Source organism: Anolis sagrei, chromosome 4 (assembly GCF_037176765.1).
Source record: "Anolis sagrei isolate rAnoSag1 chromosome 4, rAnoSag1.mat, whole genome shotgun sequence".
NCBI lineage: Eukaryota > Metazoa > Chordata > Lepidosauria > Squamata > Dactyloidae > Anolis > Anolis sagrei.
Genome location: NC_090024.1, coordinates 247,442,325 through 247,457,995, shown reverse-complemented (window position 1 = coordinate 247,457,995; position 15,671 = coordinate 247,442,325). Strand labels below are relative to the sequence as shown.

Genomic DNA, 15,671 nt, shown 5'->3' with positions numbered 1-15,671 from the left:
TTTAACCAATAAATAATAATTTAATCATTATAATTTAATAATTTAAATAATAATTTAATAATTATCATTTAAATAATAATTTAATAAATGAATAGTTTAATAATTTAAATAATAATTAATAATTTAATAATTTGAATAATAATTTAATAATTATAATTTAATAATTTCTATTATAATTTAATAATTTAAATAATTTAATAAGTTAATAGTTTAACCAATAAATAATTTATTCCCCTGCACAACTGCAGCAGCACTCTCTGCCGTAGTTTTTCAATGGATATTTATTTATTTAGGCATTTATATCCTGCTTTCTCTCTCTCTCTCCATACGGAGACTCAAAGCAGCACATAATCAAAAACATTACAACTTTAAAAATAAAAGTATACAATAACCAAACAATATATCATATATTGTTATATACGATATGCGTTTGGAGCCTGGAGCAACGTCAATAAAATAAAACCAGTATAAAAAGATTAGGGCTAAGTACGTTCCAGTCTACTTGGAATACACGAAGCTCATTCCAGAAGCGTGTTGAAGAACTGGTCCAAGAGTCCAGAAGAGCCTGGAGCTTCTCTCACCGGAGCTTCTCACATTCCGAGGCCTTCTTAGAGACTAAGGCCTACCTCACACTGAGGCTTCCTCACAGACAGACCTTTCTCCCACTGAGGCAAACTAACACTGAGGCCTTTTTCCTACTGAGGTCCTCTCACACTGAGGGCTCTCTCAGACTTACACCTTTCTCACACAGAGGCGAACTAACACTGAGGTCTTTTCATATTGAGGCTTACTAACACACTGAGGCCCTTCTTCCAGAGAGACCTCTCACAGACTGAGGCCTTTTTCCTACTAAGGTCTTCTCACACTGAGGGCTCTCTCAGACTTACTCACACAGAGGCGAACTAACACTGAGGTTTTTTCATATTGAGGCTTACTAACACACTGAGGCCCTTCTTCCACAGAGACCTCTCACAGACTGAGGCCTTTTTCCTACTGAGGTCTTCTCACACTGAGGGCTCTCTCAGAATGACATCTTTCTCACACTGAGGCAAACTAACACTGAGGTCTTTTCATATTGAGGGTTACTAACACACCGAGGCCCTTCTTCCAGAGAGACCTCTCACAGACTGAGGCCTTTTTCCTACTGAGGTCTTCTCACACTGAGGGCTCTCTCAGACTGACATCTTTCTCACACTGAGGCAAACTAACACTGAGGTCTTTTCATATTGAGGCTTACTAACACACTGAGGCCCTTCTTCCAGAGAGACCTCTCACAGACTGAGGCCTTTTTCCTACTGAGGTCTTCTCACACTGAGGGCTCTCAGAATGACATCTTTCTCACACTGAGGCAAACTAACACTGAGGTCTTTTCATATTGAGGGTTACTAACACACTGAGGCCCTTCTTCCAGAGAGACCTCTCACAGACTGAGGATTTTTTCCTACTGAGGCTCTCTCAGACTTACTCACACAGAGGCGAACTAACACTGAGGTCTTTTCATATTGAGGCTTACTAACACACTGAGGCCTTTCTTCCAGAGAGACCTCTCACAGACTGAGGCTACTAAGCTACAGCTGATTATATTGAACTGCAGCTTTTGTTGAGTCATCACATCCATTTAACTTTTTCAGTGCCTGGCTCACATTTTTGTAATTAAAAATACCTGGTTAATATTTAGTATTTCTGACAACACGAAACTTTGCAAATTCTGTTACATCGCGTTCTGTATAAGCAGAATAAAAGCATGGCTTTCTACCACCTGCAACAATACGAGTAAGCCCCCTTCTACACTGCCATATAAAATCCAGATTATCTGTTCTGAACTGGATTATATGGCAGTGTAGGCTTTTATAATCCAGTTCAAAGCAGAGAATGTGGATGAGATGGCAGTGTAGAAGGGGCCTTGGTTCCCATTGTTTGTAAAATTCACCATAGCACCACCTTGCGTCCCACCATAATCTCATAGACAGCACTGTCTGCACGGCGAGAGAGACCCCAATTCCCCCTCATCCCCCCCCCAAACAGCCCTCCCCGGCCCTCGTGCCCGAAAGCAAAGAGGGGCCACTCTATTGAGGAAAGAAAGAAGATGCTTTAATGCAAAGAGAAGGAGGGGGCGGTGGTCCAGGTCCAGCCCGGTCACTGCACCCCTTTGCTGACCGACCGGAATGGGCTGGAATGGCCGCAGCAGCAGCAGCAATGGGGCAGCCAGCGAATGCGAGTCCCCAGGGAAGCGTGCCAGGGCTCTTGGGCGCCCCACTTGCACCCAAGCACAGCTCAACAGGAAGCTGGGGAAATGATGAAGTGGGGGGGGGGGATCTATGCTCTCTCCCATTGGCTCCTGGGTGCTCTGCGGCCTCTCCCCTTTGGTCATGTCAGGAAGAGGGAGGCTGGAGCAGAGAGCAGCAGGGGCCAAAACAAAGGGAGGGGCAGTCTGGGGGCAGGAGTCCCTTGCAAGTGAAGGCAGGCCAGCCCCCCTCTTGCTGCCCCCCCCTAAAAACCGCTGGGCAGGCTTTTCCGCTGCTGCCGTGGCCCCCGCCCTTCATCCATAATGGTAGACAAAGTCGTAGCTGCTGGGCTCCTTGGGGACGGGCGGGGGGGCCTCGGGGATCTGGATGTTCTCCAGGTCCAGCAGACGGAGCTTCATCTCCATGCTGAGCAGCGTGTCCAGGTCGCTCTTGGTCAGCTCGCTGCCCATGTCCTTCCCCACCAGCGCGTTCAGGCCGTCCACCCAGATGCAGTACTGACCAGGAGGAGAAAGGAAAAGAGAGACATCGAGGGATCACATTGTATATCAACCTGTGATTGTGTCTGACGTGCATGATGGGAATGATATTCATGATGATGTTCATGCTGGGAATGATGTTCATGTTGATGTGCATAATGGGGATGGTGTTCCTGACGGGCCTGGGGATGCGGGGTTGCCCAGGCCGGAGTTAAGTTCAGAAGAGAGGCCTGAGAAAGGCCACATTCCCTGAATTATATTAGAGAAATGTGGACTTTGTTTTTATGGACTTTGCGGAACTTTACCCTGGACTATTTTTGCTCCTGCTTATCTTCTTACCTAATTGGATTTACCTATTTCTTTAAAGTGCTTTTTACTTGCTGCTTTTTAATTATCTTCAATAAAAGGGTTGTTTTTCAACCTACGGTGTGGTGTTTACAGTCAGAGGGCTTTTCCTGTCCCGGAGTGCAACATAGGCACACTTTGGTCCTCCAGGTGTTTCGGATTTCAACTCCCACCATTCCTAACAGTCTCAAGCCCTTTCTTTTTCACCCTGTGTGAATGTTTGTTTTGAAGGCGAGGCTAGGTACTTCGGCCAGCAGCAACTGGAATTGCTGAAGCTCATTCACTCTACTGCTGGCACTAGAACAGGCATGGGCAAACTTGGGCCTTGCAGGTGTTTTGGACTTCAACTCTCACCATTCCTCACAGCCTAAGGCCCCTTCCTTTGCCCCCTCAGCCGCTTAAGTGGCCTGAGGCTGTGAGGAATGGTGAGAGTTGAAGTCCAAAACACCTGTAGGGCCCAAGTTTGCCCATGCCTGGCCTAGGAACTAATCATTCTTGAAAACCTGCTGGAACGAAAGTTGAAAACGAAATGGCACACAAAAACAATGAAGTTCACCTCGTATTTGTTGGGGGCAATGAAGTTCAGGGTCTCGTCCGGGTCGTAGAGGATGGAGAAGGCCAACTCCAGCGCCTCCTTTACCGGACCGAAGGGAAAGAAGCAAAGAGAGGGGTCAATTATCAACAGAGCTGTCCCATTCGGTCTCTCCCAGCCTCCACCTAGAAAGGGACAGCCAGGCCAGGACCCCCACCCCACCCCACCCGCACTTTGTTGGCACCTTGTTCTGCTTGAGGGCCCCCTTCTCCTTCATGTGGGGACAGTCCTTCCCCGTCAAGATGGCCTTGATGTCTGAAACAGGGACTGGGAAACAGATTGGGGAGGGGGGGGGGGCAGAAGAGGTCAGGGGTCAGCCACGTCAGAAATATTAATAATTAACTAGGCATTTTAATGTATTGTTGAAGACTTCACAACCTCTGAGGATGCCTGCCATAGATGCAGGTGAAACGTCAGGAGAGAATGCTTCCAAAACATGGCCATGCAGCCCAAAAAAACTTAAAACAATCTAGTGAAGCTTCAGTGTGATGGCTGTTGTGTAAAAAGCTATTATGTAAAGCTCCTGTGTAAGTTCGGTGTGAGAAGAGGCCCTGTGAGTGCAAAGCTGTTTATCTACATGAGAAAGAAGCCCAGCATGGAAGCAAAGAAGGAGAAAGGTGTTAGTCTGAGAGAGCCCTCAGTGTGAATAAACCTCAGTGGAAGAAAGGCCTCAGTCTGTGAGAGGTCTCTGAGGAAAAAGGGCCTCAGGATGTTAGTAGGCCTCAGTATGAAAAGGCCTCAGTGTTAGTTCGCCTCAGTGTGAGAAGTGTCAGTCTGAGAGAACCTCCAGTGTGAGAAGGCCTCAGTGGGAGAAAGGCCTCAGTCTGTGAGAGATCTCTGTGGAAGAAGGGCTCAGGGTGTTAGTAGGTCTCAGTATGAAAAGGCCTCAGTGTTACTTCGCCTCAGTGAGAGAAAGATGCCAGTCTGAGAGAACCCTCGGTGTGAAAAGGCCTCAGTGGAAGAAAGGTCTCAGTTTGTGAGAGGTCTCTGTGGAAGAAGGGCCTCAGGATGTTAGTAGGCCTCAGTATAAAAAGGCCTCAGTGTTAGTTCACCTCAATGTGAGAGAAGCATCAGTCTGAGAGAGCCTTAAGTGTGAGACGCCCTCAGTGAGAAAGGCCTGTCGGTGAGAGGTGTCTGTGGAAGAAGGGCCTCAAGATGTTAGTAGACCTCAGTATGAAAAGGCTTCAGTGTTACTTCACCTCAGTGAGAGAAAGGTGTCAGTCTGAGAGAACCCTTGGTGTAAAAAGGCCTCAGTGGAAGAAAGGCCTCAGTTTGTGAGAGGTCTCTGTGGAAGAAGGGCCTCAGGATGTTAGTAGGCCTCAGTATGAAAAGGCCTCAGTGTTAGTTCGCCTCAGTGTGAGAGAAGAGTCAGTCTGAGAGAGTCTTCAGTGTGAAAAGCCCTCACTGGGAGAAAGGCCTCAGTCGGTGAGAGGTCTCTGTGGAAGAAGGGCCTCAGGGTGTTAGTAGACCTCAGTATTAAAAGGCCTCAGTGTGAGAAAGATGTCAGTCTGAGAGAGCCCTCGGTGTCAGAGCCCTCAGTGTTAGTTCGCCCCCAGTCTATGAGAGGTCTCTGTGGGAGAAAGGCCTCAGTGTGAGGTAGGCTTCAGTGTTAGGAGGCCTTGGTAGGCCTGGGAGAAGCTTCAGTGAAAGAAGCCCCAGGTTGAAGGCCATTCTGTGTTAAACTTCAGTGTGAAGGCTCCTGTGTGTAAGAAGCTACTGTGTTAAGATTCTGTGTAACTTTGTAACTTCAGTGTGAGAAGCAGCTCTGTGAGAGCGAATCTGTTTATCTGCATGAGAAAGAAACCCAGCATGGAAGCAAAGAAGGAAGTGTAAATACCTTTGTTTGTGTTATGGAAACCTTGTCCTTGTAAATAGTGCAACCATATTATTTTGCTATAAAGAAAAGCCTCCTAAGGAAGAGATCACATGGGTCTGTGTGTTTTGGTTCTTGTTGTCACTTCGGGCAACTGGTGCTGGGTTGCGTTGCTGCTAATAAGTTACTCTGCGTACTCTGCCCACTCGCCCAACAAGCCACAACAGAGGGAATGAGTGAAGGCATGCACATAGCTTGGTTGCCCTCAGTTTGTAAGAGGCCTCAGTGGGAGAAAGGCCTCGTTGTGAGGTGGGCCTCACTGTTAGTTGGCCTCAGTATGGGAATGCCTGGTGTGTGAGAAGCTTTGGTGAGAGGAAACTCCAGGCTGAACACCCTGTGTGTAAGAAGCTACTGTGTGAAGCTCCTGTGTAACTTTGTAACTTCAGTGTGAGAAGCAGCTCTGTGAGAGCGAAGCTGTTTATCTGCATGAGAAAGAAGCCCAGCATGGAAGCAAAGAAGGAAGTTTAAAGAACTTTGTTGGTGTTATGGAAACCTTGTTCTTGTAAATAGTGCAACCATATTATTTTGCTATAAAGAAAAGCCTTTTAAGGAAGAGATAACATTGGTCTGTGTGTTTTGGTTCTTTTTGTCACTTTCGGCCATGTGTGCTGGGTCATGCTGCTACTGAGTTGCTCTGCTGTACATATTTGAGGAGGGTCTTTTGTTAATTAGCCCACTCACCCAACAACCCACAGCAGAGCGAAGGAATGAGTGGAGTTCATAACAGCACCAAGAGGAAGCCCTCTTTTTGCTCCCCCTCACTCTCACAGAATCTGGAAGAGACTCTCAGGGACCATCCAGCCCAACCCCATCTTGTTGTGCAGGAATGCATAAGAGCCTACACCATCCCGCTTCCCCAAATCACTATGTGGACGTACTCTTCTCCTGCAGCGACTCAAAGTTGACCTCTCCTTGGGCGTGATCCTCCAGGTCCCCGTAGTGCAGCACCTTGTGGTTGAGGGCCAGGCGGCAGTACCAGAAGCGCTCTGCAAGGCACAGCGGGCAGTCAGTGGCCGGTCAGCCAGCCAAGGAGGCAGCCCACAGGCTATCAGGAATTGGAAGGAATTCCCTACCCATCACTTCCCCATTTTGTGAAGGGTGGAGGTTGTTGTAGGTCTTTCCGGGCTATATGGCCATGTTCTAGAGGCATTCTCTCCTGACTTTTCGCCTGCATCTATGGCAAGCATCCTCAGAGGTAGTGAGGTCTGTTGGAACTAGGAAAAAGGGTTTATACATCTGTGTAAAGACCAGGGTGGGACAAAGGACTCTTGTCTGCTGGAGCTAGGGGTGAATGTTTCAGCTGACCACCTTGATTAGCATTTAATGGCTTGGAGTCAATAGGAGCCTAGTGTCTAGATCTAAGGAAGTAATGCTCCCCATGCTCTATTCTGCTTTGGTTAGACCACACCTGGAATATTGTGTCCAATTCTGGGCACCACAATTCGAGAGAGATATTGACTCTAAGCTGGAATGTGTCCAGAGGAGGGACTCAAAGGATCAAGGGTCTGGAGAACAAGCCCTATGAGGAGCGGCTTAAGGAGCTGGGCATGTTTAGCCTGAAGAAGAGAAGGATGAGAGGAGATATGATAGCCATGTATAAATATGTGAGAGGAAGCCACAGGGAGGAGGAGGGAGCAAGCTTGTTCTCTGCTTCCTTGGAGACTAGGACGCAAGGGAACAATGGCTTCAAACTACAAGAGAGGAGATTCCATCTGAACATGAGGAAGAACTTCCTGACTGTGAGAGCCGTTCAGCAGTGGAACTCTCTGCCCCGGAGGGAGTGTGGTGGAGGCTCCTTCTTTGGAAGCTTTTAAGCAGAGGCTGGATGGCCATCTGTCAGGGGTGGTTTGAATGCAATATTCCTGCTTCTTGGCAGAATGGGGTTGGACTGGATGGCCCAGGAGGTCTCTTCCAACTCTTTGATTCTATGATTCTATGATTCCTGACTGTGAGAGCCGTTCAGCAGTGGAACTCTCTGCCCCAGGGGGAGTGTGGTGGAGGCTCCTTCTTTGGAAGCTTTTAAGCAGAGGCTGGATGGCCATCTGTCAGGGGTGGTTTGAATGCAATATTCCTGCTTCTTGGCAGAATGGGGTTGGACTGGATGGCCCATGAGGTCTCTTCCAACTCTTGGATTATTTGATTCTATGATTCTATGAGTCCCACCCTTGTCATTCCACAGATATATAAACACATTTTCCTACTTCCAACAGACCTCACTTCCTCTGAGGATGCTTGCCATAGATGCAGGCGAAACGTCAGGAGAAAATGCCTCTAGACCATGGCCATATAGCCCGAAAAAACCTACAACAACCCAAGGGTGGAGGTCTTACCGCACGCAGAGCAGCCCACCCCTCAAACGCCGGGCATCCCACCTTGCCTCCTGCGGTTGCCGATCTTGCGGAAGCTGCTCCCTTCGCAGAGGCGGTTCAGGCGCTGCTGCTTGATGAGCTCCAGGATCTCTGGCTGGATCTTCTGCCGCAGCTCCCTGAAATGGGGAGAAAGGGGTGCAGGGGGAGTGAGAGGGGGAGTGTCTGCCTCCCCCTCCTCCACCACCACCTTTTGCCTGAGCGTCCACTCACACGATGGGAGGGGACTGGAAGTCGTCCTGGCTCATCCGCTCCGACTGGCGCAGGCGCAGGATCTCCGAGTAGCTCAGGCTGCGCAGCTTGCTCTTGAACTGGTCCAGGGAGCTGGGCTTGGAGGGCAAGGCCCGCGTCACCTGCTCCCGCACCACCTGCATCACCTGGCGAGGAAAAAAGGTGTAGGAAGGGCACAGAAGCTCAGCCTCCAAGGCCAAGAGATCAATGGAAGGAGCAGAGGAAGTGCCTTCAGCAGAAGCAGCCCTCACCTTGTTGAAGTCCTCAGCGGTGGCCCGCATCTCCTTCCAGGTCTTGTTGACCAGCTGGATGCAGATGGCAAAGAGCTCCTCAAAAGCCCGGTCGTGGGTGAAGAACATGGGGTGGTAGTCGTTCCGGCCCTCGTTGGCTTTGCAGAGGAAGAGGAAAAAGACGAGGTTGGACCGGGGCTGTGGCACAGCCGGTTGGGAGTCAGCTGCATTAAGATCACTCGTGACCAAAACGTCATGGGTTACGACGCCATAAAAATCTCCAGCAAGCAAGCAAAAGAATGAGGAAGTACTCCATCAGTGTCTCAACTGGCTGGGAGTCAGCTGCATTAAGAACACTAGTGACCAAAAGGTCATGGGTTACGACGCCATAAAAATCTCCAGCAAGCAAGCAAAAGAATGAGGAAGTACTCCATCAGTGTCTCAACTGGCTGGGAGTCAGCTGCATTAAGAACACTAGTGACCAAAAGGTCATGGGTTACGACGCCATAAAAATCTCCAGCAAGCAAGCAAAAGAATGAGGAAGTACTCCATCAGTGTCTCAACTGGCTGGGAGTCAGCTGCATTAAGAACACTAGTGACCAAAACGTCATAGGTTACAACGCCATAAAAATCTCCAGCAAGCAAGCAAAAGAATGAGGAAGTACTCCATCAGTGTCTCAACTGGCTGGGAGTCAGCTGCATTAAGAACACTAGTGACCAAAACGTCATGGGTTACGACGCCATAAAAATCTCCAGCAAGCAAGCAAAAGAATGAGGAAGTACTCCATCAGTGTCTCAACTGGCTGGGAGTCAGCTGCATTAAGAACACTAGTGACCAAAAGGTCATGGGTTACGACGCCATAAAAATCTCCAGCAAGCAAGCAAAAGAATGAGGAAGTACTCCATCAGTGTCTCAACTGGCTGGGAGTCAGCTGCATTAAGAACACTAGTGACCAAAAGGTCATGGGTTACGACGCCATAAAAATCTCCAGCAAGCAAGCAAAAGAATGAGGAAGTACTCCATCAGTGTCTCAACTGGCTGGGAGTCAGCTGCATTAAGAACACTAGTGACCAAAACGTCATAGGTTACAACGCCATAAAAATCTCCAGCAAGCAAGCAAAAGAATGAGGAAGTACTCCATCAGTGCCTCAACTGGCTGGGAGTCAGCTGCATTAAGAACACTAGTGACCAAAAGGTCATGGGTTACGACGCCATAAAAATCTCCAGCAAACAAGCAAAAGAATGAGGAAGTACTCCATCAGTGTCTCAACTGGCTGGGAGTCAGCTGCATTAAGAACACTAGTGACCAAAACGTCATGGGTTACGACGCCATAAAAATCTCCAGCAAGCAAGCAAAAGAATGAGGATGTACTCCATCAGTGTCTCAACTGGCTGGGAGTCAGCTGCATTAAGAACACTAGTGACCAAAACGTCATGGGTTACGACGCCATAAAAATCTCCAGCAAGCAAGCAAAAGAATGAGGAAGTACTCCATCAGTGTCTCAACTGGCTGGGAGTCAGCTGCATTAAGAACACTAGTGACCAAAAGGTCATGGGTTACGACGCCATAAAAATCTCCAGCAAGCAAGCAAAAGAATGAGGAAGTACTCCATCAGTGTCTCAACTGGCTGGGAGTCAGCTGCATTAAGAACACTAGTGACCAAAAGGTCATGGGTTACGACGCCATAAAAATCTCCAGCAAGCAAGCAAAAGAATGAGGAAGTACTCCATCAGTGTCTCAACTGGCTGGGAGTCAGCTGCATTAAGAACACTAGTGACCAAAACGTCATAGGTTACAACGCCATAAAAATCTCCAGCAAGCAAGCAAAAGAATGAGGAAGTACTCCATCAGTGCCTCAACTGGCTGGGAGTCAGCTGCATTAAGAACACTAGTGACCAAAAGGTCATGGGTTACGACGCCATAAAAATCTCCAGCAAACAAGCAAAAGAATGAGGAAGTACTCCATCAGTGTCTCAACTGGCTGGGAGTCAGCTGCATTAAGAACACTAGTGACCAAAACGTCATGGGTTACGACGCCATAAAAATCTCCAGCAAGCAAGCAAAAGAATGAGGATGTACTCCATCAGTGTCTCAACTGGCTGGGAGTCAGCTGCATTAAGAACACTAGTGACCAAAACGTCATGGGTTACGACGCCATAAAAATCTCCAGCAAGCAAGCAAAAGAATGAGGAAGTACTCCATCAGTGTCTCAACTGGCTGGGAGTCAGCTGCATTAAGAACACTAGTGACCAAAAGGTCATGGGTTACGACGCCATAAAAATCTCCAGCAAGCAAGCAAAAGAATGAGGAAGTACTCCATCAGTGTCTCAACTGGCTGGGAGTCAGCTGCATTAAGAACACTAGTGACCAAAAGGTCATGGGTTACGACGCCATAAAAATCTCCAGCAAGCAAGCAAAAGAATGAGGAAGTACTCCATCAGTGTCTCAACTGGCTGGGAGTCAGCTGCATTAAGAACACTAGTGACCAAAACGTCATAGGTTACAACGCCATAAAAATCTCCAGCAAGCAAGCAAAAGAATGAGGAAGTACTCCATCAGTGCCTCAACTGGCTGGGAGTCAGCTGCATTAAGAACACTAGTGACCAAAAGGTCATGGGTTACGACGCCATAAAAATCTCCAGCAAACAAGCAAAAGAATGAGGAAGTACTCCATCAGTGTCTCAACTGGCTGGGAGTCAGCTGCATTAAGAACACTAGTGACCAAAACGTCATGGGTTACGACGCCATAAAAATCTCCAGCAAGCAAGCAAAAGAATGAGGATGTACTCCATCAGTGTCTCAACTGGCTGGGAGTCAGCTGCATTAAGAACACTAGTGACCAAAACGTCATGGGTTACGACGCCATAAAAATCTCCAGCAAGCAAGCAAAAGAATGAGGAAGTACTCCATCAGTGTCTCAACTGGCTGGGAGTCAGCTGCATTAAGAACACTAGTGACCAAAAGGTCATGGGTTACGACGCCATAAAAATCTCCAGCAAGCAAGCAAAAGAATGAGGAAGTACTCCATCAGTGTCTCAACTGGCTGGGAGTCAGCTGCATTAAGAACACTAGTGACCAAAACGTCATGGGTTACGACGCCATAAAAATCTCCAGCAAGCAAGCAAAAGAATGAGGATGTACTCCATCAGTGTCTCAACTGGCTGGGAGTCAGCTGCATTAAGAACACTAGTGACCAAAACGTCATGGGTTACGACGCCATAAAAATCTCCAGCAAGCAAGCAAAAGAATGAGGAAGTACTCCATCAGTGTCTCAACTGGCTGGGAGTCAGCTGCATTAAGAACACTAGTGACCAAAAGGTCATGGGTTACGACGCCATAAAAATCTCCAGCAAGCAAGCAAAAGAATGAGGAAGTACTCCATCAGTGTCTCAACTGGCTGGGAGTCAGCTGCATTAAGAACACTAGTGACCAAAAGGTCATGGGTTACGACGCCATAAAAATCTCCAGCAAGCAAGCAAAAGAATGAGGAAGTACTCCATCAGTGTCTCAACTGGCTGGGAGTCAGCTGCATTAAGATTACTACTGACCAAAAGGTCTTGAGTTCAAAGCCAGCCTGGGTCAGAGTGAGCTTCCGACTATCTGTCTAGCTTGCTGTTGACCTTTGCAGCCCAAAAGACAGTTGCATCTGTCAAGTAGGAAATTTAAGTACCGCTTAGGCAGGGAGGCTTATTTAACTAATTTACGACGCCATAAAAATCTCCAGCAAACAAGCAAAAGAATGAGGAAGTACTCCATCAGTGTCTCAACTGGCTGGGAGTCAGCTGCATTAAGATTACTACTGACCAAAAGGTCTTGAGTTCAAACCCAGCCTGGGTCGGAGAGAGCTTCTGACCATCTGTCTAGCTTGCTGTTGACCTTTGCAGCCCGAAAGGCAGTTGCATCTGTCAAGTAGGAAATTTAAGTACCGCTTATGTGGGGAGGCTAATGTAACTAATTTACGACGCCATAAAAATCTCCAGCAAGCAAGCAAAAGAATGAGGAAGTACTCCATCAGTGTCTCAACTGGCTGGGAGTCAGCTGCATTAAGATTACTACTGACCAAAAGGTCATGACTTCGAAGCCAGCCTGGGTCGTAGTGAGCTTCCGACCATTCTGTGTAGCTTGCTGCTGACCTTTGCAGCACAAAAGACAGTTGCATCTGTCAAGTAGGACATTTAGGGACCACTTATGCGAGGAGGCTAATTTAACTAATTTAACTACTGTATATACTCGAGTATAAGCCTAGTTTTTCAGCCCCTTTTTAAGGCTGAAAAATCTCCCCTCAGCTTATACTCGAGTCAATTATATTTACTATTTTACTCTGTTATTAGTATTATTTTATTGCATTTATTATTTTACTGTATTATTATTATTATTATTATTATTATTACATTTGGGTTGTTGTAGGTTTTTCCGGGCTATATGGCCATGGCCTAGAGGCACTCTCTCCTGACGTTTCGCCTGCATCTATGGCAAGCATCCTCAGAGGGAGTGAGGTCTGGGTTGTTGTAGGTTTTTCCGGGCTATATGGCCATGGTCTAGAGGCATTCTCTCCTGACGTTTCGCCTGCATCTATGGCAAGCATCCTCAGAGGTAGTGAGGTCTGTTGGAACTAGGAAAAAGGGGTTTATATATATCTGTGGAATGACCAGGGTGGGACAAAGGACTCTTGTCTGCTGGAGCTAGATGGGAATGTTTCAACTGACCACCTTGATTAGCATTTGATAGCCTGGCAGTGCCTGGGGCAAACTTTTGTTGAGAGGTGATTAGATGTCCTTGTTTGTTCCCTCTCTGTTGTTTTGCTGTTGTAATTTTGGAGTTTTTTAATACTGTTAGGCAGATTTTGTTCATTTTCATGGTTTCCTCCTTTCTGTTGAAAATCTGGCAACCAGTATTAAAAAAAACTCTAAAATTGGTGGAGGCTCCAGACACTCGGGCATAAGCGCACGAGCGCAAACAGAAGCCGCCACCAAAGAGGAAAGGTCTTTGGTGCCACGAAACCCTCCTCTGTGGGATTCCTCAAGGAGCAAGCGTTCCCTTTGTGGAAGGCGGGGGATTTCACCCCAAAGAAGAAGCGCTGCTTTTGGGAAGACGCAGAGGTGTGACAAAAGCAAAGCAGATGGAACAACAAAGGGGAGGAAAAAGACAAAACGCATCTTGAAAGAACCCAGAGGCGGCTGGAAGGAAAAGGGAGGCGCGCAGGCACAGCTGGGGGCTGCTTTGTGAAAAACACCTCCCTGCGCTTCAAAGGCAAAACGGTGGCAGCGAATCCTTCTGAGTAAAGTGTCTCGCTTTGTGTGCGCATTCTCTCCATCTCTCCCTCTGTTCTCTCAAGGGAAAGGGAGCCGTCTCTGCAAGCAGATGCGCATTGGGAGCCCCCCTCCACCTGCTCCTGCTTCCCCAACGCCGGTGGTTATTATTACCATCAACATCACCATCAGGAACCCCCCCCCCTCGTGCCACAATGGATTAAGCCCTTGTGCCGGCAGGACTGCTGACCGAAAGGTTGGCGGTTCAAATCTGGTCAACTCCAGCTTCCCACGCATGGATATGAGAGATTATGATCATCATCATCACCATCAGGTGCCCTTGTGCCAGCAGGACTGCTGACTGAAAGGTCGGCAGTTCAAATCTGGGGAGTGGGGTGAGCTCCCATATGTCAGCTCCAGCTTCCCACACAGGGACATGAGAGATTATGATCGACATCATTACCATCAGGCGCCCCCGTGGCGCAATGGGTTAAGCCCTTGTGCCAGCAGGACTGCTGACCGAAAGGTTGGCGGTTCAAATCTGGGGAGCGGGGTGAGCTCCCATATGTCAGCTCCAGCTTCCCACGCAGGGACATGAGAGATTATCATCATCATCACCATAAGGCACCCCCGCTGCCGGTGGAGGAGTTGGCCGCTCTGTCTGTGAGCTCAGTGCCTCTCAGTTCCCAAAGTGACCAGTCCCAGGATAATGAGTTATTTGGCCTTAAAGGTTCTGGAGATTTGGGTAGGGAGTACCGTTTGCAATTAAGGGTACGCAAAAGTGCTCGGCTTGCCAACAAATGGGAAGTTCGAGGTCAACGCAATGCTTTCATGCTAGGAAAACATATTTAACGATCTGATTGAAGTCAACCCTTTGTTGGTGCAACTTTGCTTACACCCTGTTAACTTCTCTGGAATTACCTCGGCTTTTGGGAAAAGCTTTTAGCTCTTTGGGACTTTGGTTTTGATCTTGGTTTCTGGGGACCTTGTCATGCTGCCATGGATTCTTGTTTAACCAATGCTAATGGAATATACTGTATATACTCAAGTATAAGCCTAGTTTTTCAGTCCTTTTTTAGGCTGAAAAAGTCTCCCTCGGCTTATACTTGAGTCAAGGCTTTTTATTATTTTACTCTATTATTATTATTATTATTATTATTACATTAATTATTTTACTCTATTATTATTATCACATTTATTATTTTATTCTTTATTCTTGTTATTATTACATTTATTATTTTACTCTATTATCACATTTATTATTTTATTCTTTATTATTGTTATTATTACATTAATCATTTTACTCTATTATTATTATCACATTTATTATTTTATTCTTTATTATTGTTTTTATTACATTTATTATTTTATTCATTATTGTTATTATTAAATTTATTATTTTATTCTTCATCATTGTTATCATTACATTAATCATTTTACTCTATTACTATAATTACATTTATTATTTTATTCTTTATTACTGTTATTATTACATTAATCATTTTATTCTATTATTATTATTACATTTATTATTTTATTCTTTATTATTATTATTATTGCATTTATTCTTCTTCTTTATTACTGTTATAATTACATTTATTATTTTACTCTGTTATTATTGGAAGGATATGTAAACACATTTACACCGAAGAAGGTTAGACTAATGCTTTCATCAGAGGACAGTCTTATCTTATTTATTCAAAAACATTTAACCTACCGATGCCTCAATTAATGCAATTTTATTGGTATTTATTTTTATTTTGGAATTTACCAGTAGCTGTTGCATTTCCCACTTTTGGCTTATACTCGAGTCAATACGTTTTCACAGTTTTTTGTTGTAAAATGAGGTGCCTCGGCTTATATTCGGGCCGGCTTACACTCGAGTATATACGGTACTTCATGTTATTTGCCTTTGGATCTTGGAAACTTTGCCTTTGCATTTAAGACTCTGTTTTGGCTCTTGAACTTTGTCAACTTTATTTCTATGCTTATGATTTTGCTTTTTCTTCAATAAACTACAAAACCTACAGCAGTGGTTCTCAACCTTGCTAATGCCGTGAC

At 46.3% G+C, this 15,671-nt stretch overlaps 1 protein-coding gene across 2 annotated transcripts in view; it reads right to left on the bottom strand.

The window, feature by feature from the left end:
• Positions 1-2,069: 2,069 nt before the first annotated feature.
• The window catches only part of ELMO2 (engulfment and cell motility 2), a 48,881-nt gene continuing 35,279 nt past the window's right edge, over positions 2,070-15,671 (bottom strand). For both annotated transcript variants that reach the window (XM_067468324.1, XM_067468325.1), the window contains 7 exons: positions 8,381-8,517; positions 8,112-8,275; positions 7,905-8,017; positions 6,411-6,518; positions 3,844-3,926; positions 3,624-3,701; positions 2,070-2,740 (listed from right to left, as the gene is read on the bottom strand). In XM_067468324.1, the coding sequence (XP_067324425.1) occupies positions 2,540-2,740; positions 3,624-3,701; positions 3,844-3,926; positions 6,411-6,518; positions 7,905-8,017; positions 8,112-8,275; positions 8,381-8,517 (884 nt within the window). In that variant the 3' untranslated portion in view covers positions 2,070-2,539. The remainder of the gene's footprint in view (positions 2,741-3,623; positions 3,702-3,843; positions 3,927-6,410; positions 6,519-7,904; positions 8,018-8,111; positions 8,276-8,380; positions 8,518-15,671) is intronic.